Consider the following 22989-nt stretch of genomic DNA (forward strand, 5'->3'; position numbering starts at 1 on the left):
TGTTAGATTGCAGTGGTTCTCAACCAGACCCAGGTTTTACATTGGGCATCAAGTAGGGACCTAACTTGATCAATATTTCCAAGAAGATTCAAAAAGATCTTTAAATATTCCAAATATCGCACTTCCCGACCTCAAATGTTGTGGGCGGGGCCAATTTCGGCTGGCATCCAGGCTAGAAATTAATGTGATAGATTAATTGTGAACATTTCATACGTTTGTTTATTGAATTATTTTGTTGTTGTTGTAGTTCCAATCGTCTAAAGGCCACTCTAAAGGCCTCAGATTCTTCCTGACTTTCTTAACGCAGTGACAATCTATGCTTGCGTCACATGGAAGTCATGGGAAAAAACTACACCTGCCCCAGGCATGTGGTGATTAAATAGTTTTCTAGATTATATTCTGCTAAAATTATAGATATTGTTTTACATCAAGCTCATTAACTGTGAACAATGAGCACCATCAGCCCTGTTAGCAGCTTCTGTGAGCCACAATCTTCTATGTTACATTAATAAGCCTGAAAGAGATTTGGGGTAGAAAGAGTCAGGAATGTGAGGGGTGTAGAGGTTGAATTATGGGGGCTTGGAAAAGGCCACTTATATTTCAATATGTGGTTACAAGCAGCTCCACTGCCAAAAAATGAAGGGAACCCACTGGAATGAGAAGAGGAAGCAGAAGGGAGAAGAGAGAAGAATATATCTAGGCAATATGCTTAGCACTTTTTTTTCTCTGGAATGTCTTTGTGGCATTACATTCAGACAGGTTCAAGAATTACCATTTCAACGTTATCTTGATCTGCAGTAGCTGTCTTCCCATTGTTTTACTTAAAGCCTGATTTTCTGGTTTCCCATGTTGTTTTGAAATAATGTATTAGTACTTGGTTTTACCAGGTTCGTAATAAGAGCAGCTCTTTCCAAAAGTGACTCATGGTGGTGGGAAACAGATCCATTGTGCATTAAACCTACTGTGTTTAATTAGTTGTATCTCCTGTCTCATTTCATTCAAGGTCACAATAATTGTAGAGTTAAAAAAAAAATAATATTGGCTGCCCTGATTTTTTTGTCAGTGGTGTTACTCCTAGTTAGGGAGTAACACCACTGACATGATTTTTAATCCTTTATTTTTATTATTATTTAAATTGCTATATTTTTGGTACTTTTATTTACTTTTTCGTTTTTGTTTTAAAATGTTTTAAAATTTGCCGTTTTAAATGCCTCGTGAAGTCCTACTGAATGAGACATATAGGACCTCATTGTGTGGGAGTGACCATGTTTATATTACACTAATGCAAATGAAGGATATGTGGTAAACTGTACAGTGTGAACACAAACATTTAACACGGTTGTGTTTATATTGTAGATATCTAGCTTTCAGCAAGGCTCAGCAATCAATGATTTACAGCGCACAGTCAACTGTGATGGTAATATAGTTGATGTTAGACAGTGTAGAATGTGTCCCTGATGTCACTAAACCAATATAATGAAGTTGCAGGCTGTGCTGATGTCATCTCCAACATGTTGACCATGGACAGAGTCAGCTTTTGAGCCAAACTGTCATTATACAAAGTATTCCACATTCTCCACTTATTTTGCAAATGCAGTAATAAATAACACCAGGATCAATTATGGCTTAATTACAAGGTCATGTTGGGAAAGGACATGTTGTAGTTCCAGCACATTTGTTTGTATAGACTGTTCAATGGAAACTCCATCCATCTTTCTGTTTATCCATCCTGGTACCAGCTGCCTGATGTGGTTATTTTTTTTTATTCCTCTTCCCCACGACTGTTTCTAGATTGCACATGATCCGACTCCCCTTTTACAGTCCTTTAATCACTTTTAATAACCATTTCTAGGCCTGTATATTATGGAAACTAATTTCTTGTCATAGGAATATGTATTTAGCTTAAGAAGGCTTCTGAGTGAGTAAACAATGCGTGATTCAGTTCTTTTGGAGATCAACTGCTGTTTTATTTGAGATGATTTACATGGTAATTCTTTTAGGCCCATTTTATAAGAGTATTATTGGATCAATGTTGTTTGAATAAAATGTGAAGTTGGAAAATTTAAGGCTAGTTTTAGTACCATCAGCCTTATTTGCATCCATTCATCATAATTCTGCAGATTTTTCTTCATTTTCACAGATGTAGAAAAATATTCACAGATTCATTGTAATTCTAAAAATTATTTATATATATACCATTCAAATGTTTGAGGACATTATGGTTGTTTTAATATTTAAGGCTCTTATGCTCACCAAGGCTGCATTTGTTTAATTAAATACACAGTACAAACAGTAATATTGTAAATTTTCAGCAGCCATCACCCCAGTCTTCAGTGTCACATGATCCTTCAGAAATCATTTTAAAATGCTGATTTTCTGCTCAAGAAACATTTCTTATGCTGGTTAATATTTTTGTGGAAACTGTGATACATTTTTTTTTATGATTCTTTGATGAAGTTTTTAAGTAGAAATGTCTTAACTGTCACTTTTAATTATTTTTTAATGCACCCTTGATTAATAAATATGTACATTTTGGTCAAAAAAATTTTTTTTCACTGACCTCAAAATTTTGAATCATAGTGTATACTAATAAAATAAAAGGCTCTAAATCGAAACCAAAGTATTTGTTCCCAGTTTTATAAGTAAAGTTGCTATTTGTTGATAAAGTGCTACAATTTAAGCACACCCTGGCTATTTCATCACTTACTGACCCTTGAGCCTACATTTAAAGGAAATCACTCATTTAGCCCCCATCCCACACATCCACGTATTGCCTGAATGCCTCTGTTATGACTGTAACATGCATCATTTGACCTTGCAATAAATGGGTCATTACTGTGACAAAATCCCTAATGCAATGTTTTATTGAAATATAGGTTTGGTGCAGTTGACCAAGAATCTGCTTGGACTATTTGTGCAAAAAAAATCTATGACTCAATATTTGTAATATAAAGAAACTTTCAGTCACTTGCTTAATCTCACTAAACCACTAAAGTGACAAGCCCAGGCAAATCAAACTAGGCGGGGATGATGCGTCACAGTGGGCGGGGTCTGGAATGTACCTGATGCATCTCATTATCTCTGAATGAGTGAGGAGGTGTGTGTGTGTGAAAGACTCTAGCCTAGCAGTAAAACAGGAAGAGCTGGTGTGTGTATCATGCCACCAGAGTACCCTGCTATGTTGCAGACTTCAGTGTGTGCTTGTGTTGGTGAAGAGAGTCACTCACACATGTCTTTCTGTGTTCTCTTGCAGTCTGCGGCTGTCTCCGATGGTGGTGAGTAATCAATCAATGTTTCGATATTTAAAACCTCAAATCACATCTGATCCTCTTGATCAATTGTCTGTTTTTCAGTATTCCACTTTTCTATCACAGTTTATTTTTACTTTTTACTCCTAAACATCTTGGTCTCTTATGGATCTAATTACTTATGCATTCTTCATCCTTTACTTTCACCATCTTGTGCTCTTTTCCTAAACTACTCACATTTTCTCAATTACTCACAGCTCTTTTCTGATATCTCGTATCAGGCTCACTGTTGTTTTCTATGCTGTGTTTTCAATGTTAATGTAGTTTGTATATGTAGATTTGAAACAGAGAGAGCTCTACCCAAATGAAGGAGAAAGCAAACACCATTTTGGCTGTCTTTTAGTCGCCTGATCTCTTGATAAGATTGGTTCTCTGTTCTATCTGCCATCCAACCCCCCGATTTTTGCTCTAAAAGTGCTTGTTGGATGAATATTGACAAATCAGACAAAGTATTTTATCTTGTAAACAATGTAATTGAAGTTCTTTGGCTCTTTGAGATCAGTTGCCAACATTATTTGTGCTCGGTTTTCCTTTTGAAGCACCACAAATGTATTGTATCAGAACAGTATAATGTCTAATGTTTCATTAATTTCAGCCCAACTTCCTCTTTTTATCCAAAACTATTAATGAGGAACACCATCAATGGTTGTACCAGAAGTAGCGTGTTGTCTTTGATTCTTCATGCCCGAGCGAGTTACTGGTTTGGCTTAAATCTCAGCATTTCAAACCCAACTGCACTAGGAGTGAATAAGCACTAACTACCTCCCTAATCCCCCTTCCTTGTCCCAATTAGCATGTGTGAATGTGCCAGGGTTTCTGTGAATGTTTGCTTAACGCTGCCATAGATCTTTCAACCTTATGCATAACAAAAGGCACGTAGGGACAAATGTATAAATGCAAAACTGTGAGGAATTTAGTCCAGTGGGCTGTTACATTTACAATCCTGTAGTGTCATTTTTAATGTCTGTGTTGTTACCAAGCTACCAACGACCGTGAGAAGATCTGAATTGAGATCAGCTTGTAGTTAACCAGGATAGGCAGGCTGGATCAGTGTTCAGATCCAGATTTTCCCCTTAGAAACTGCTCCAGGATCAATTATCAGCATGGCAGGATGTCGTAAATCTGCTGGTGAAAGCGAAGAGAGAGTGAGTTAAGGGACCACTTCAAATGTCAGTAACACCCATCCATCTTGAGATCAAAGTGCAAATCTCAGGAACTTCATTTTTCTGCTGTCTTTAGACTTCTTGAGCTGTGTTATTGTAGACGCCTCGGTGCGAGTTTTACAGTCTAGACCTCTCCGTGTGCAAGACTAATTTCTGCATCTATGGTCGATGACACGCTGTAGATTTTCAAAAAGAAATTAATAAATACAAATACTTGAATGAACCTCCGATGATAAACATGTTTTTAATATCTAGATATTTAATAAAGAATAGATATTATAATAAGATATTTCTTGAAAAGTAAAATGTTAATTAGTTTGACATCTTTTATTATTATAATGGGGGAAAAAAAACTAACAAAAATCACTGCAAATTAATATTAAAAAATGTTGTCCACCCAAAAAAGAAACCTCTGCAGTCTCTCATGACTGTGAAAAGGTCCGTTAAGTGTCTTATAATATCAAATGATTTGATCTTTTGTTGATAAGACAACAGTTGTAAAATGTGTGACTCCTAAAAAAAAAAATTTATAATTTTTTTTAACGGCCGTTAATTTTAATACATTTTTTTAGGTCCCACTTTATATTAAGTGGCTTTAAGTACTTACATTGAAAATTATAATTTGATACAATGGACATATTGTGTACATACATGTTTTTAAATTGTAGTACTTGTATTAAAAAAAATACCAGCATGCAATTACAGCTGTAAATAATTTATGTCATTACATTTGTAATTTCACAGTTGACCCTTCCCTTAATTGTAGGCACTCTTATTTATCATTGACCGCTTTTTTATGCGACATTTTATGCAGTGCAGTCAAATGCAAATCTGTTTGTGTGTGCATGTTTGTCTTCAGTTATGGTGCTACCGGTTGGCTGTGCTGGTTCAACATTAATATTGCAGGTTCCTGTTACCTCTACCTTCTAAGTTTCCCTCCTCTCTCTGCTTTCAATAATTTATCATCTGCCCGTTCAGAGCTTTGTGCGCAGGCTACTATCTGTTTACCACTATACATGCACGTAGGCTCGTCACCGTGCCTGTGTTGTTTAGATAGTTCCTAGTTGCTGATAAAGTTAGCTTCCAGCGTGTACATTAGCTCTATGGACAGTTTGATGGCCGTTCACACTCTTCACCGTGGCAGTGTGTGTGTGTAATGTGGGGTGATGAATGTCAAAGCCAATTGGCGTCCAATTGGCATGAAATACCTGGTGAAGTGGCATCACACAGGCTCGTACCAGCTTTACCCAGGTAAGAGGTCGTGCTGATAGTGACCCTTGGTCCGTTGAGGTTCTTTCAGAGGGAGTCCATCTGAAAATTAAGCACTTCTGAGTGCTTGTTTTTTAGTGTAGGTTTTTATTTTCATCTGGGCTAAATCAGTTTTTGTCTTGCTTAGCCTATGACAGTATGACTAGTTTTGTTGTTGTTGTTGTTGTTGACTACGTTGCTAAATGCTAATTGATGTTCCTTTCAGTGTTTATGAGAATTATTTAAGAAAGAGTTCACTCAAGGCATAATTTCTCATCCTTGTGCATACAAGTAACAGTTCATAGTGACATGGAAGTCACATGGATGACGTTTATACGGCTTGACAACTGTTTGATTTTTCGAGTTCCACGGATAAAACGACAGCATCTGTGTTCGGAACAACATGTGGGCGAGTAAATAAGGACTTTTTAAATTTTTAGCAAACTGTGCCTTTAAAGAAGAATGTGCTTTGTAACTTTAATCGATAGTATTTGATTACAAGAGCTCACTGACCACATCAGAATCACCCAGAAACTAAAAGGAGAGCATTTAATCTAACAGCAGCAGCAGAAGTGTCCGGTGATTTAAGAAATCAGATAAAGGACTGGTGATATATAGTTTAATATCTCACATCTAGCTCGGTTTCTGTTGTTTACTTTCAAACGCAGGTCTATTTTAAGAGAATGGTCATAGTTTAGAACACCCTGACATTTTTCAGGCAGTCCCATTGGGGATTTCTGGATTTTGAAAGAAATATATTGTACCAGTGTCATATGCAAAATGTGAAATAAAATGTAAAAAACCCTTCAGGTTATTATAAGCTTCTTCTTCATAAAGGGATAGTTCAATTTGAAATAATTTTTTGATATGTTTTAGCTTACCTCAAGGGCATCCATGATGTAGGTGTCTTTGTTTCCACAGTATTTTCAAGTTTGATATTTTTTGTTCAAACCGTTCTTGTCTGTCAGTCATATAATGCAGGTATACGGGGTCCTCCTCAAAGAGTATGCACAGAGAAGTCAAAATTAAACATGATTTAATGACTTCTAAATGTAAGTACACATTGATGGCCTAAGACACGAAACGAGCTGTTTGTGTGAGAAAACGAACAGTATTTATATCGTTTTTACCTCCTGTAACCACAGTCAAGTCCAAGTACTTTGAGGGCGAGGGCACTTCTGTCTACGCAAGTGCGCCGGCTAGCGCCGGATGTGGTCTCTTGCGCGTGAATGGAAATTGCAATGGAAGACGATTTTGATATATCAACAGACAACGTTGATTTTTTTCACGACCGAAGCGCCTGTGCATCACTTGGACGTGGCTATGATTACAAGAGGTAATAACAATAAATTCTGTTCGTTTTGCACACAAACTGCTCGTTTCGCGTCTTAGGCCATCAGTGTGTACTTACATTTACGAGTCGTTAAATCATGTTTAATTTGACTGACAGACAAAAACGGTTTGACCTAAAAATATCAAAATTGAAAATACTGTGGAAACAAAGACACCTACATCTTGGATGCCCTTGAGGTAAGCTAAAACATATCAAAAATTAATTTCAAAGTGAACTATCCCTTTAAACAAAAACGAGTGTGCCTCTGTGTTTGGTGTGAATAATACGTACATTGTTATCTCCTTGTTTGTGCCTAGAGCTGAACAGTGTGGACCTGAAAGGCTGCGGCAGTGATAACAGTCTGAACAGCAATGCCAGCCTACCTAGCGTGCAATGCCATAGACGCCACACTGAACGGCGTGTTGCATCATGGGCTGTCTGCTTCGAGCGCCTGCTACAGGATCCTGTTGGTGTCCGATATTTCTCGGTACGTCGAAATTCGAATCAGTCCATGTAATCCTTTTGCAAAGCAGCTGCGCTGTTTTAAAGAATCCTCTAGCAATATTGTCAGAGGATACAAGTTATGCTTTATGCATTTTAATTGAAAATGTGAAGTCCTCAGATACTTTCTTATCAAAAGTTGTAAAGTTTAATTTTAAAAAAATAATTTTCCTTATCTCTAAAAAAAAGTAATGCCTAGAAAGTAGCCAGTGAGTAGATACTAAGACAGTTTTTCGTAGTTGAAAGGTTTTTCATGAAAGATAAAACATGTTAAGAACCATTTTACACAAATCATTTTGCGTATGTTTTGCACTTGATCTTATTTCTTTTTCTCTTCATCCTGCAGGAGTTTCTGAAGAAAGAGTTCAGTGAGGAGAATATTTTATTTTGGCAAGCGTGTGAATACTTCAGCCATGTACCTGAAACAGACAAGAAACAGGTATAAAGTCGTCATATTTACAATATTTCTTAATATTTCAAAACATATATTAGATATTTTGGTAACACTTTACAATAAGGTTTCATTAGTTAACATGAACTAAGAATGAACAATACTTCTACAACATTTATTCATCTTTGTTATTACACGGCTCTGTGGAATACTTGATTCTGATTGGTCAATCGCGCCATCCAGCAGTGTGTTATTCCCAGATTACAACCACTGAAAACAGATAACAGGCTTGTCCGGGTTACTTAAGTCAGCAGCTCTATACGCTTACTAGGACTGGTATTTCTTCATGGAAGTTTTGCCTTTGGTGAGCAAATAAAATGTAAAAATCGCAGTCAAATCAATATTTTGTGTACAGTTATGCGTTATTTAATTATGCCATTTCAGTATCGTGTTGTTTCATACAAACGCAGCTGCTGCCATTTTGTGACTATTGTTTTGTACACTGTTGGATTGTAAGATACAAACAGGTACAATTTTAAAACAGTTTAATCTGAAATCAATATCTCTTATTTTCAATAATTATTTATGTGGTGAAATGCTGTGTAATAATTGGTATGACTGTATATCGTAACTCTTAAATATCAGTCTAGTTTGAACTTGCCACGCTCTCTCCGCGGAAGCTTTGTGTTTAAAGACCTAATAAAATATTTCAACTCAGATTAATATTTCGTGTCTACTTATTTACTCAGCGGGACAATGTGCATCCAGCCGGTTGTTATCTCAGATTAAACCCCCTTCAGGCTGATGCAAGGCCCCTCCTCTTCACCCTGTCCGGGGTTTATTAGAGATAACAACCAGCTGGATGTACATTATCACTTACTTAAAGTTAATTTCAACATTTACTTATACATTATTAAAATGAAAAGTTGTGTTTGTTAACATGAGTTAATGCACTGTGAACTAACATGAACAAATAACCAACAGCTGTATTTGGATTAACTAACATTAACAAAGATAAATAAATACCGTAACAAATGTATTGCGGTATAGTGGTTAGTTCATGTTTACTAATGAAACCCTATTGTAAAGTGTTTCCGATATTTTATGTCCATAGCAGTCCATTTAGGATACTAAATACACCCTTAATGTGGACAGGTTGAAATAAAGGTTTGTTATTTGCTGTTTGATTCTGACATTGTCATAACTTTTGGCCTCCAGCTGTCCCAGAGGGCTAGAGAGATATACAACAGCTTCCTGTCGAGTAAAGCCACCACACCCGTCAACATTGATAGTCAGGCTCAGCTGGCTGATGACATACTCAACGCACCAAGGCCAGACATGTTTAAAGAGCAGCAGATACAGGTAAGGATAAAGGAAGTGTAATTTGTGATATTTACTGAAAACCTGAGGGTATAGCCTGGGGGAGATCTGAATAAAAAGCATTAGAATACAAAGTAGTAACAGCGATTAAAAATTTCCCAGTGTACTGCACATCACAAAGTTGAAATCAGGCTACGTGGGTGTCAGGTCCACCCTGAAGATTTAGAAATTGTGGAAAATCTCTTTACATGCCTTGACCTGTTTTTTTTTTTTTTTTTTTTTTACACATGTCTACTTGATATCTTTCAGGTCAATTAATGAAGAACAATCAGCAAATGATTTAAATTACTGTTCATGACACATGACATCATAAAAAAATTCCCAGAAGTATCCAACAATTGCTGTTTTTAAAATGACTGTGTTCCCTCCTTCTCCTTCTTCATCCCCATCTTTGAGGGCTGCAGGCAAGATGTCGAATAATAAGAATCATAAGCACATGAATGTAGCATCCTGCTGTACACTCCAACCCCATGATAACAGTGAGGAAACCCTCGGGCGACCTTTGTGCAGAATATCTCCTTATAAAGTGCCTTTGAAGGCAAAGAATCACGTAGCAGCATTTAGAGGCTCCTGTCTGGCTGTCACCTCTCTATCCAAGATCTCTGTAACTCACAGAAACATTATATTGGCCACATTGTACAATGTCAGATACTGCTTTTCAGGATTTTTTAATGAGTAGATTAAAAGAACAGCATTTATTTAAATCTTTGTATTTTTTTATTGTCACTTTTGATCAATTTAATGCACCTTTGAATTAGAGCCAGACCGATATATCGGTCGGCCGATATTAGGCATTTTCCAAACTATCGGTATCGGCAGTTATAATGGCCGATAAATGAATATTTCAAAAATAAAATAAAAACGGACGAAACACGCTTCAATCATCTCTCCTTGGCCTGTTATATTGAAAATGTATGTTTTACAATTTGCAGTATGACGTTGTCTTGCTAAATTCTGGCTCATCATAGACTAGCTAACCACAAAGCTAGCTAATACCACTATCATCAGTGGAAGACCGCTAACGTTAACATTAATGAGCTTGGAAACCACAATGAACTGTTTCTGCCTAAATAAAGTAATGATTACTGTATTTATAACTAGCATATCAGTGGTTACAGTCCCGTACAGTCCGTTGTAAAATGTAAGTTAGTCTTGCGAGGAGTGAACATTTATAGTTAGCTTTTCTTTTACACGTGTGTGAAATCCAACGACACCAAGTGTGCGTTGCAGACTGTCGTTCTGTAATGGATTTAGAACCGCTAAATAGTAGATTTTCGAAGGCAGGGGGCAACTGATGATTGAAAATGGTTTGATGTAGCTTGATGGAAAGAATTTAAAAAGTGCAGGTAAAGGGATAAGCAAGCTGACATTGTAATTATAAGGTAGCTTATAAGGCAATGTAGGGACTAATTATTATTTTATTTATCAGAACTTTAATATATTATGATGTTCCTCTGTTCTGTTGTGACAATAAAAGAAACAAGTTTCTTTTTAAAATGCTTTATCATATTATTTTAGTTAATAACTATGTTAGGGAAATCTGTTAATGTTTTGTTGCGCGTTTCTGAAAAAAATAATAATAAATAAATAAAAATATCGGCCGATATATCGGAATATCGGATTTTAAAACCCAAAAATATTTGTATCGGTATCGGCCTTCAAACTCCTTTATCGGTTGGGCTCTACTTTGAGTGGAAGTGTATGTCATCCAAGCTGAGAAGACCCACATCGGCATTTGTTTTTGTTAAGAATGCCAGTCCCAGCATGAAATGCAGGTGCCCCCACCAGTTTACTTAAGCAGCTTAACCAGCAAGACTAGAACAAATATGCTAGTTGACCATATGGATTTTCAGCATGCTGATTTTACAGTGCCCCTCTTCTTTTTTTTACTCAATAGATCTTCAACTTGATGAAGTTTGACAGTTACACACGCTTCCTGAAGTCCTACCTGTATCAAGAATGTATGCTTGCTGAGGTTGAGGGGCGTCCTCTTCCAGACCCCTACCAGGTCCCCAGTAGCCCCACATCTAAACATAGCACAAGCTCTGACCGCTCTAACCTCTCTACACCTAAAAAGGTAACACACACATGTCTGGTTCGCTTCCTTTTTGTGTTCTCTCCGCGGACGTAATGGTTTTTATACTTCACAAACTGCCCATCACAGATTTTCAGAAAAACTCATTCTGTATGATTTAATAAGTTTCCTTATGGGAACCTCAATTGTGGTCCCTACGGTGACATGAGTCCCCATGAGTTAGTGTGCATTCAGGTTGAATTCCCCACCGGAATTGAAAAAACATGAACACACACACACTCAATGATGTTTATTTTGTTGTACGCCCCTAGAAAGATGATGGTCTGTTTGCAGTTGACACATTGACTTCCTTTTAAGATAATCACACAATCTGTGAAGCACATCAAATAGCGAAACCTCCAATTATCTCTCAGTGGAAGGTTTAGTTATGCCTTCAGTAGTTTATGTACATATAATACATTCATATGTGAGTATGTATGAACATTTATGAATCATGGATTCAACAAAGCTTAATGTAATTATGTTTGTAGATGTTATTTATGAAATTTATCAGGAAGATTTACCAAATGCTTCACATCATTTGGCTTAAATGGCTTTCTTTAACTGTACTTAAAAGTTATTTGGGAATGGCTTCACACTTATGAGTATTATCTTGTTGTTTTTCAAGCGTGAGATTAGAGTTTTTGGTAACATTTGTTAACATTAGATAATGTATTAATAACATGAACTAGTTATTTTGAGTAATACATTTTTATAGTATTCATTAATCTTTGTTAATGTTAGTTAATACAAATACAGTCGTTTATTGTTAATTCATGTTAGTGCATTAACTTATGTTAACAAACGCAAATGTTGAAATTAACAGCAACTAAGATTAAATGCTGTAGAAGTATTCATTGTTAGTTCAGTTAACTACACTAAACTAATGAAACCTTATTGTAAAGTGTTTTTCTTATTTTAAATAAAGTTTTTTTTTTTTGGCCACCAGAGTGTTTTTTTTTTTATCTTTGTGTAACATTTATTTTTGAGTATGGAAAATAATTTACCACTTTTTTTGAAGGTGCAGGACGACAAGAAAAGTAAATCGGGAAGGTCACTGAATGAAGACAGCAGAGATGAACATAGCGATAAAAAGAAAAGCATTTTCTTCTCTTGGTCCAGAAATAGAAGTTTCGGAAAAGGAGCTAAGAAGAAGGAGCTTGGAGACTACAGTAAGTGGAGGACATCAGTGACTCTTTTGTTAAATATACCTTTATTTAGTTTCATTACATTTACAGTGCAATTACGATGCTAATGAACTTTTGCATTTTTGTTTATCTGTTTCTCAGTTAATATTTCCTCCAGTTTCTCCAATTCCCCTGCATTTTTCTGGGTTGTCATTTATGAATGTTATTTGTCTTTCACTACAGGCTATACAGATAGTAATGGACGGAGAGAATCACAGGGCTCTTTGTCATCTGGTGCCAGTTTGGAACTTGCTACCTCTGGTTCTGGGAAAAACGAGGTGGGTCAAATGCATGGGACTCGAGCTGATTATACAATTATATACACTCACCTAAAGGATTATTAGGGACACCTGTCCAATTTTATATTAATGCAATTAAATGATCAACCAATCACATGGCAGTTGCTTCAATGCATTTAGGGGTGTGGTCCTGGTCAAGACAATCTCCTGAACTCCAAACTGAATGTCAGAATAGGAAAGTAATGTGATTCAAGCAATTTTGAGCGTGGCATGGTTGTTGGTGCCAGACCGGCCGGTCTGAGTATTTCACAATCTGCTCAGTTACTGGGATTTTCACGCACAACCATTTCTAGGGTTTACAAAGAATGGTGTGAAAAGGGAAAAACATCCAGTATGCGGCAGTCCTGTGGGCGAAAATGCCTTGTTGGTGCTAGAGGTCAGAGGAGAATGGGCCGACTGATTCAAGCTGATAGAAGGGCAACTTTGACTGAAATAACCACTCGTTACAAGGTACGAGGATACGAGGTATCCAGCAAAGCATTTGTGAAGACGCAACACGCACAACCTTGAGGCGGATGGGCTACAACAGCAGAAGACCCCACCGGGTACCACTCATCTCCACTACAAATAGGAAAAAGAGGCTACAATTTGCAAGAGCTCACCAAAGTTGGACAGTTGAAGACTGGAAAAATGTTGCCTGGTCTGATGAGTCTCGATTTCTGGTGAGACATTCAGATGGTAGAGTCAGAATTTGGCGTAAACAGAATGAGAACATGGATCCATCATGCCTTGTTACCACTGTGCAGGCTGGTGGTGGTGGTGTGATGGTGTGGGGGATGTTTTCTTGGCACACTTTAGGCCCCTTAGTGCCAATTAGGCATTGTTTAAATGCCATGGCCTACCTGAGCATTGTTTCTGCCCATGTCTATCCCTTTATGGCCACCAACATGTACCTATCCTCTGATGGCTACTTCCAGCAGGAAAATGCACCATGTCACAAAACATTTCAAAATCATTTCTCGAATGGCTTGAATCATTTCAAATTGGTTTCAATGACAATGAGTTCACTTTACTAAAATGGCCCCCACAGTCACCAGATCTCAACCCAATAGAGCATCTTTGGATGCCCAGCCCTGGATGTGCATCCCACAAATCTCCATCAACTGCAAGATGCTATCCTATCAATATGGGCCAACATTTCTAAAAAAGGCTTTCAGCACCTTGTTGAATCAATGTCACGTAGAATTAAGGTAGTTCTGAAGGCGAAAGGGGGTCAACACAGTATTACTATGGTGTTCCTAATAATCCTTTATGTGAGTGTATATTATAATAGTATTATATTATTATTCTCTGTCTATGCTTATTAGTATTAGTATTGTTAAAATGACCAAATATAATTTTTATGCATTGTTCATTCATTTGTGTTTCTGTCTGACAGGGTGACGTGTCGCGTAACTCCATGTCGTTGTCCGAGCGTATGGTGCGTCACTGTAACATTAACCTTCCGGATGGCTCATGCTGCTCAGTACCCATCAGGCCTGGCGTCTCCATCAGAGAGGTGCTGTTAGGCTTGTGCGAGAAGCTCAGTATTAATCTGGCTGCTGTGGATCTGTTCCTAGTGGGAGGGGAAAAGGTAACATGCATATTAATCTGTAGTTCAGATAACCAATGCAGGGTCCTAATTGTGTTTTGTGGTAAAACTGTTCTATAGTGATATATTTTGATTTTGTCTTGTCTACCTTTAAAGGTTACAAGGTGGTTTCAGTATGTGTGTTTTTGTGCTGAGTGCTGCATTTATGCGTGCGTGTGCGCATGTGTGTGCATCTGCATCATTCGATACTGCAATGCTGTAATAGACTATAATAGCATGTACTGTCCTTGTAAAGCCTTTAGTGTTGGACCAGGACTGCATGACACTGTGCTCCAGAGATCTGCGGCTGGAGAAACGTACGCTATTCCGGTACACACCCGTTTATCTGTTTTTATCTCTGTCTGTCTGTCTATTCATTCATTCCTTCATCAATGTCTTTATGTATTCATTTCTTTTTTTAACATTTCAAACCTAACTGAAGTCATTCATTATCTAACATTCATCAGGATTCAGTTTATTAAAGGTTATTTTCCTTAACTTCTCTCTCTCGATCTCTCCCTCACAGATTGGATCTGGTGCCTATAAATCGTTCTGTTGGCCTGAAAGCGAAACCTACTAAGCCGGTTACAGAAGTGCTGAGACCGGTGGTGGCCAAATATGGCCTGAACTTAGGAGACCTGGTAGCCAGGATAGTGAGTTAAACATTATAAGCTTATTATTTACATGTGGAAAATATAGTTTATTGGCTGTATCGTTGGTTATTATATGGGCATTTATCAATATTGTGCATAAAACAATTTATATTTAAATTTTAATTGATATATCTCTGATTTATCATAGAGAATTCTCATCAAAAACATGATGATGATGATGTGTTAAGAAGCATGTAGGGTTATCAGGTGACACAATACTGTGCAAATTATGTTTCCATCATGTTGCCTGTTCAGCTTGTTTTATATGTATGGAGGATGAAATTAGTGGACTAGAGTGTGAGATGGAGGAATTTGGACATAACATGTGAAATATGTGTTTTGTGATTTTATGAAATGGATATTAATTAAATGTGTTGGTCTTCTTTTGTGGGCAGAGTGGAGAGAAAGAGCCACTGGATCTTGGGCTTCCTATATCTAATCTAGATGGACTGAGGGTGGTTCTGGAATTAGGGGACCACGTTCAAGGAAAAGGCAAGATGCTCACACACATATAGGACAGACATCATTTCCACCATCCAATTTGATTATTTGATTTCAAAGAAAAGAAAATAAGTTGTAAATACTTTAAAAAAAAAGTTTGCTTGTGGAACAGAATGAGTTAACACTCTCCCTCTGTAAACAGACAAACAAAAGCTGGTCTCATCTAAAAGTCATGGCCCACCCCTGTCTACACGAAGCCAGTCTGCCACAGTAAGACCTCAATCTCCAGAACATTCACTTCAATCTCCTCCTCTCTTTCTTTCTTTGTGTTTTTTGGCCTGTGTGTGGGGAGTCTGTGCATGGCTGGCTCCCCTATTCTTTCCTTTGGTCTGAAGGCTATGTGTCTCTGTGCATTTCTGGGCATTTTGGATGATCTAACCCATCTTCTCGAATCACAGCAACCCATCTCTTACCACTTCCTTTCCTTCAACACACCACACCGTTGTGAGGGGATAGCAGCCTCTGTTCGCCGAGAGTTCCTTGGTTCAAGGGTTCCTCCCTTGTACAGACTCTCTAGTATTTATAGTTACTGATAGCTGTGTGATATGTTGAGAGAAGTGGTGGAAAGACGAGAGAAAGTGAAGCGTGGATGTTCACCGATGCTGGGTGTTGTGGTGGCATGCTGTGCTGGTGGTGGTTTTTTCTGCAGTGAGATGCTGTGCTGTATGGAGATTGACTTTAGTATGCTTGCACACGTAGAGTGAGTATGTACACTCCTTTTAGTGGTAGTTACTAGAGATCCACCCAGTGCCCCTACGATGCCCCTGTAGTCTTAGCCCTGTTCCCTAGAGAAAGCCTCGCAGAAGAGGCGGTTCTCATCCACGCACCCTAAATGTGCCCCATTCTCATTGTCGCTACCCAGGGGGAGGACAAAGCGGCAGGGAAGGCTTCGGCTGTGAAAACCAGAGTCCAAGTGGAAAAGCAAAAACAGAAAAAGCTTAATATAGATGAAGCTGAAGGTAAAAAACTATTCCCCTTTCACTTTCTTGAATAATCTCTTTTTCTTTGACCTAGTTAAGCGCAGATGTTGATCCTGACTACGTCTTATGCTAACAAAGTCTCTGTAGCAACACTGGCTGCTTTAGCTAATGCTAACACAAGCACACTTTGAACTGGCAGCTGCAGGTAATCTGTTGCCGAGGTCTTGCAAGAATGCTTTCTATCTAACGCTTGCTGTAATGTGTCTAAAGTTGGTCGCTTGTCAGATTTCAACAAATAAAATTGTTTAAAATTGTGTGTGTGTTGTCCGACCAGAATTCTTCGAGCTCATATCCAAAGCACAGAGCAACAGAGCTGACGACCAGCGGGGCTTGCTGAACAAATCCGACCTTGTCCTTCCTGACTTCTTGCGCCTTGACACGGAACCAGACGCCAACAATCTCAGCTCCACCCCCGTCTCCCACAAGAACCGGCCCAGATCCAAGGAGAATGGCTCCGCCCTCAGCGCCAGCCACCAATCGCAGAGCTTAGATTCAACAGTGGAGGGCAAAGTGCCCAGACGAGCCCTAATGCCTCCCAATAGCGCTCTCAGAAACGCCACAGACCGAAATCCACCACCATTCAGTTCCTCGCTATCGCCGATTCCGCACTCGCAAAAAGGGGGCTCGTCCGGAGGGGTCCGGGTGCTGGAGGAAGAGGAGAGTGGCACGGACCTGACATTTGTTGCAGAAGGGGACATCTCAAGCCCTAACAGCTCTCTCCTTCGCCAGTCCCCCTATCCTTTCCCTGCTTTCCCAGAACGGCAATACCTTCTAAGGGAGGGCACTTACCAGGAAAGCTGGGCTCGATCAGGTACCTCTCCTGTGTGAACAATCAACTCTTGCATGTGTTATCCTCACCTCTTTCTGGTCCCTCCTGAAGATGTGTGTGATTTCTAAGTGCCGTGGATTTGCTGTGCTTTTCATCGTGAGCCCTGTGCCAAACCCTGGCAAAACCACCTCCTTCCCATGTACATTTGACACCCTTTAAGCACTTTAACGAAGAATCGAAAAAGATACTTCTACCTACAATGTATTCAATGGTTTATTTTCCTCCCTGAAAGTATTTCAACTCAACCAGCCACACACAATCTTGACAATCATTAACTTCCATGGCTTTTTTTTTTCCTCTGAGGGAAACAATATAATTATTTTAGCCTGTCGGAGTTATTTGAGGTCAGTAGTGAACTGAAGCGATCTTGCTCGTCTTCTGCATATCTCTACCCTGTGGCTCATCACATGAAGGCCTTAACAGGAGCCATAACTGACGAAACTAAACATGTGATAATTCTTCTTTGACTCAAAATATAAACTACATACCGGACGTGGAGTGTTTGAGGTGTCAAGCACCCTCGTTTACGCATGAATATATTTATCTGTTGTTCAAATGACGTGAATGCACAAATGGATAAAAACAAAAAAGCACAATCAGTTTTAGGACGACAGAGGCCTCGCCTTACCTCTGTGGTGACCAGTAGCGTGCCTTCCATGAAACTGTCCATGAAATCTAAATATTGACAAAGAGTCTTCAGTAACTCCTCATGACCTCACAATTCTACATTTCAATCTTAAATGGAGACCTCAGAGCTTATTTTCGTTTTCTTTTGTTCCATCGTTTTCTTACAGAACTGCAATTCAACAATGTGTAGCTACGCAGGTCACTTCCTTTTTATCACCGTTACTTCCAAGTTTTTTTAAGCTATGGTATCATATGTTACGTATTTAATCGTGTAATATAATCCTAAGAAAGGATTAATTTATCCCAGATGAAATTTAAGTATATCTTCCTGAATGATAAAATTCTAAATGTGTACATAGTTTCTGTTACAGCTGTGTGATGTATTGCCGTGTTGAGTTGCCATCATTGTTGAATTGCCCTCCATTCTGTTCCTTCTGACACTGAAATCATTTTCAGTTTTCTGTAGCAGTCTTTTTTGTAGAAGACCAATATCTCTGCTCAGATTGATATTTCTGCAAACTTGTAAATAGAGTTAAATAAATGTTAGGGGTGAGATCTCTCTCCCTTCCTCTTGTTGTTTATTTCTTGTTCCGATCTCTTTCCAATAACTGTTTTTTTTACAATCTCTTAGGCCTGAAACATACTACAAGTACATAAACAAATGCTTTCATCTACACAAATTGTTGTATAATTCAAAAGCAGTGCAAGTGCATGTTACATTCTCAGACTTGCCACTGAATGCTTCAGGTCATAGCAGAGCATTCATTTGAAAGTAATCTTGCTGTGAAAGTTTGATCTCCATAATTGTGTTTAATGCCACAATTTTATTTACTGTACGAATGTATGTACAGTAATCAGAAGATTTTGATGACTCTGAATCTTTGATGGCTAAGCATTGATGTTTAAGTACTTCTGTAGAGTATGTTTAGGGTCTTCATGATGTCACATACACACTTCTTTGAGTAACAGACTGTACATAATGTACATAGTACATAATATGTTGTTCTGGCATATTTTGGTGGTGTTATATAAAATCAAACCTCAAGAACGCGGAGAACTGATTTGGGGAGGCTAAATCACCAGGACTTCATCACAAGTGTTCAAATAAGTAATACGTTTCTCATTCAAATAATTGCCTTGGTGAGCTTAAAGGAGAACTCCAACGCAAAATGAACCTTTGGTCTAATAACACATTGGTACCTACTAGTCAACTGTTCTCTGAGATTTGTTTTCATGATAATCGAATGTAAAGAGTTTTATCTCTAACGCTATGGGGGCATTTAATAAGTAAAAAGAAATCGCAAGTTAATACCTAACAAGGCTCAAAATAGCCCCACACTAACACAGTAACATGCAAAGCGAAGCATTGAGAACTGTGTAAGTGTACAGACTGTTTAATAAGAAGATACTATATAAAGACAGTTCACTTTGTGTATACAGACAGGAGCCATCTTTGGAAAACAGTCTCGACAAGTCGAACCACGAACGACTTGCTAAGTGAGCTGAACTGTATGAACGGCGTTCTTGGTTTGATTTGTCGACTGTTTTCCAAGATGGCTCCTGCCTGTATACGCGAAGTGGACTGTCTTTATAAAATATCTTATTAAACGGTCTGTATACTTACACAGTTCTCAATGCTTCGGTTTGCATGTTACTGTGTTGGTGTGGGGCTATTTTGAGCCTTGTTAGGTATTAACTTATTAAATGTCCCTAGCATTACACGATAAACTGTTTTTAGAGATAAAACTCTTTACATTCGATTCTCATGAAAACAAATCTCAGAGAACAGTTGACTAGGTACCAATGTGTTATTAGACCAAAGGTTCATTTTGCGCCGGAGTTCTCCTTTAAGACACTTCTTACAAAAGCAATTAAAAAATAGTTAATTTGTGTTTAATATTATATAAGTGTAAACAGAAACATATCCTTCAGAGTTCAAGGGAAGACAGAAGCCCAAATAATTCTCAGATAAGATAGTTTATCATTTCCTTTTCCTGTTGAATGAAGAATAGAACGATTAGGAGTTCAATGTAGACAAAGCTGGGGCGGCACATCTGATCACATGATTAACTCTGCTCTCAGAAGCGTTCTTTAATAACTCCTTCACATTCCCCTCACCCCACTTCCCCCACCCTCTGTTTTGTGCTGTTGGAGTGAAGCCGTTCTCAGTGCATTAGCTATGCACAGAGGCCCAGTTAAAGTGAATGGCTGGTTAGGCAGGCTTTGTGTTGTTTGGATGCCGGTTCTGGGCTTAGACAAAACCAGCCTCTGTTTCTCTTCACTGCTCCCTCTCTCATCCTCCACCAGAGGAAGTGTCCTAATTCTGCATTGTTTCCCTAGGTACTTTTTCACGCTCCAAAAAAAAAGGGAAACCCTCTATAGACAGAAATCATAATGCTGTCGTAATTTGACCATGAAGCCAAATTGTTGCGCGAATCATCCTCCTGGTGCCCTCTTGTTTTATATATTTTCTAATCTAATATGTTTAGACATTTTATCATGTGAGAACACCTATGTAGGCTACTAATGTCAGCAAGGTCTGTTTGCTTTGTGGTTTGCTAGATTTCAATTTTCAACTCTGGATTTGAATAACGTGTTGTGATCAAGAGAAGAAATAGACATGTTCTGAGTGATGTAACACTTTTATTGACGATGTATTCACTGGTCCTGATGACTCATGTTTGGCCAGACAGCCCGAAAATAATAGGAACTACTTATAGACCAATAAAACATGAGTTTCATGATGAATGTGACAAATAATAAGGTGTTTAAAGCTATGAGTAAGAAATTTATTGTAAGAAATGTCTTCAGATTTATAAAGCCACAATATATTCCATCATGCTTCCAATATCCCAACGTTTTGAAATGAGGTCATAAGTGGAGTTTTTCGTAGGATAGTTTTAATGTTAAAAATATAACTATTATAATGTATCATTTGAACAGATTCAAAAAATTTTGCTCAAACACAATGAGGGGTTTAAAATAGATTAGCAATTTCAGCAATATTTTATGAACCTATATAATATAAAGTGAACACAAATTCCAGCAGGGGAGAGGGAGCAATCAAACTCTGATTCAGACCAGACAATCAAAGCAAGTGTGAAAGCACATTAAGTGAACCCAACCTGCCAAGTGCGAACGCAACTTAAAACAAAGATGTAGCATTTGGCTGCACTACAACAAATTACACTTTTTACTGGAAAAGCTACACTATTTCTAATAGGCTAGCTGAACTACTGTCATGTTTCACGTGCCTATTTGGGCGGGGTCTGAGCCGGTCGGCCATGATGGTAGGTGACGCTATCGGTTACCAGGGTTTTTATCGGTTTTTAACGCAGCAGTTACTTCCAGGCATGGTAAAACAGTGCGGTATTGCGAGAAACTCCTCTACTACCGAGCTAAAAACACACGTAATCAATACTGTTTTGTCGTGGGAATCCTACCAACATGGCGGAAAGGGCAGGGGCACTGTAAAATGACGTCAACTCTTTTATTGACGATGTATTCACTGGTCCTGATGACTCATGTTTGGCCAGACAGCCCGAAAATAATAGGAACTACTTATAGACCAATAAAACATGAGTTTCATGATGAATGTGACAAATAATAAGGTGTTTAAAGCTATGAGTAAGAAATTTATTGTAAGAAATGTCTTCAGATTTATAAAGCCACAATATATTCCATCATGCTTCCAATATCCCAACGTTTTGAAATGAGGTCATAAGTGGAGTTTTTCGTATAGGATAGTTTTAATGTTAAAAATATAACTATTATAATGTATCATTTGAACAGATTTAAGAAATCAAAAAATTTTGCTCAAACACAATGAGGGGTTTAAAATAGATTAGCAATTTCAGCAATATTTTATGAACCTATATAATATAAAGTGAACACAAATTCCAGCAGGGGAGAGGGAGCAATCAAACTCTGATTCAGACCAGACAAAAGACCGAGCTAAAAACACACGTAATCAATACTGTTTTGTCGTGGGAATCCTACCAACATGGCGGAAAGGGCAGGGGCACTGTAAAATGACGTCAACTCCTTATTCTCAATACTAGTAGCTTATCGATACTTTTAGTAATCTAATATTCTAAGCAAACACCTATTTAAATGCAGTCAGATGTTTTGGGATATTAGGAAGATTGACAACACTTCGAAATTAAATTATATTTAGTATGTTTGTATAGTTACGTAGTAGTAGCTACAATTTTTGTTTTGTTTTAAATAAATTAAACTGACTATTTGCTACCATCTTTGCAACTTGGTGGAATTGATATTTAAAAACAAAACTGCCTGAACGTGGTAATTTTACTTCAATTTTGACTGTAAAGTAACAGCTATTTTTGTTAGCCAAGAATAGCATCTGGATACTAATCTCTTCTCTATTCACAGCATGTGAAGGACCCAATAAATCCACAGGCCATGTTCAAGTGTTTGTGTTTTAAACAAGTTTTAAACATCTGCTTGAACTTCAATAACAGGAAGACTGTTTTTTTACTCCCTCAAATAGTCACTGCTATTGATATTGTTTCCCAGTTGTATACACCATTACAGCGTTCTTTCAAACTCGTGGGGATGAGCAGAAGTTTTACAATGTTTGTCAAGCAAGTCTTAGGGGGGTTGTAAATGGCACAAATATGGCCAAGACAGAAGTTATTGGCAATTCAGCACTTGCATCAATACTGAGGGCAACTTGGTTCATCATCATGAGTGAGATCCTGAAAAGCGATGGTGCTCCATCTAGTGGCCGAGGCAGATAAATTATTATTGAATTACCGCCTGTAAAAAGCATGACAGTAATGTGCTAATAATGTTACAGTTTAGGTTTAGTTAGTTTGAAGATAAGTACAATTGATTTATCATTAGTGTTATTGTAATATGCAGAGATTTTTTCACTTCCTTGAAGATATTAATGCTTGAAAGGAAGACTAATAATGACCAA

The 22989-nt window shown here is 38.0% G+C and overlaps 1 protein-coding gene across 2 annotated transcripts in view; it reads left to right on the plus strand.

The window, feature by feature from the left end:
• The window catches only part of rgs12b (regulator of G protein signaling 12b), a 44967-nt gene extending 26342 nt beyond the window's left edge, over nt 1-18625 (plus strand). Inside the window, exons 4-17 of one of the 2 annotated variants that reach the window (XM_039690314.2) lie at nt 3254-3275; nt 7370-7539; nt 7900-7992; nt 9163-9306; nt 11222-11401; nt 12420-12570; nt 12769-12863; nt 14263-14457; nt 14711-14784; nt 14981-15107; nt 15503-15599; nt 15751-15818; nt 16471-16567; nt 16863-18625. In XM_039690314.2, the coding sequence (XP_039546248.2) occupies nt 3254-3275; nt 7370-7539; nt 7900-7992; nt 9163-9306; nt 11222-11401; nt 12420-12570; nt 12769-12863; nt 14263-14457; nt 14711-14784; nt 14981-15107; nt 15503-15599; nt 15751-15818; nt 16471-16567; nt 16863-17416 (2067 nt within the window). In that variant the 3' untranslated portion in view covers nt 17417-18625. The remainder of the gene's footprint in view (nt 1-3253; nt 3276-7369; nt 7540-7899; nt 7993-9162; nt 9307-11221; nt 11402-12419; nt 12571-12768; nt 12864-14262; nt 14458-14710; nt 14785-14980; nt 15108-15502; nt 15600-15750; nt 15819-16470; nt 16568-16862) is intronic. The other variant, XM_039690328.2, reaches the window with a different exon arrangement.
• The last annotated feature ends 4364 nt before the right edge of the window (nt 18626-22989 follow it).

Source organism: Pimephales promelas, chromosome 6, assembly GCF_988280905.1.
Source record: "Pimephales promelas chromosome 6, fPimPro1.hap1.1, whole genome shotgun sequence".
NCBI classification, from domain to species: domain Eukaryota; kingdom Metazoa; phylum Chordata; class Actinopteri; order Cypriniformes; family Leuciscidae; genus Pimephales; species Pimephales promelas.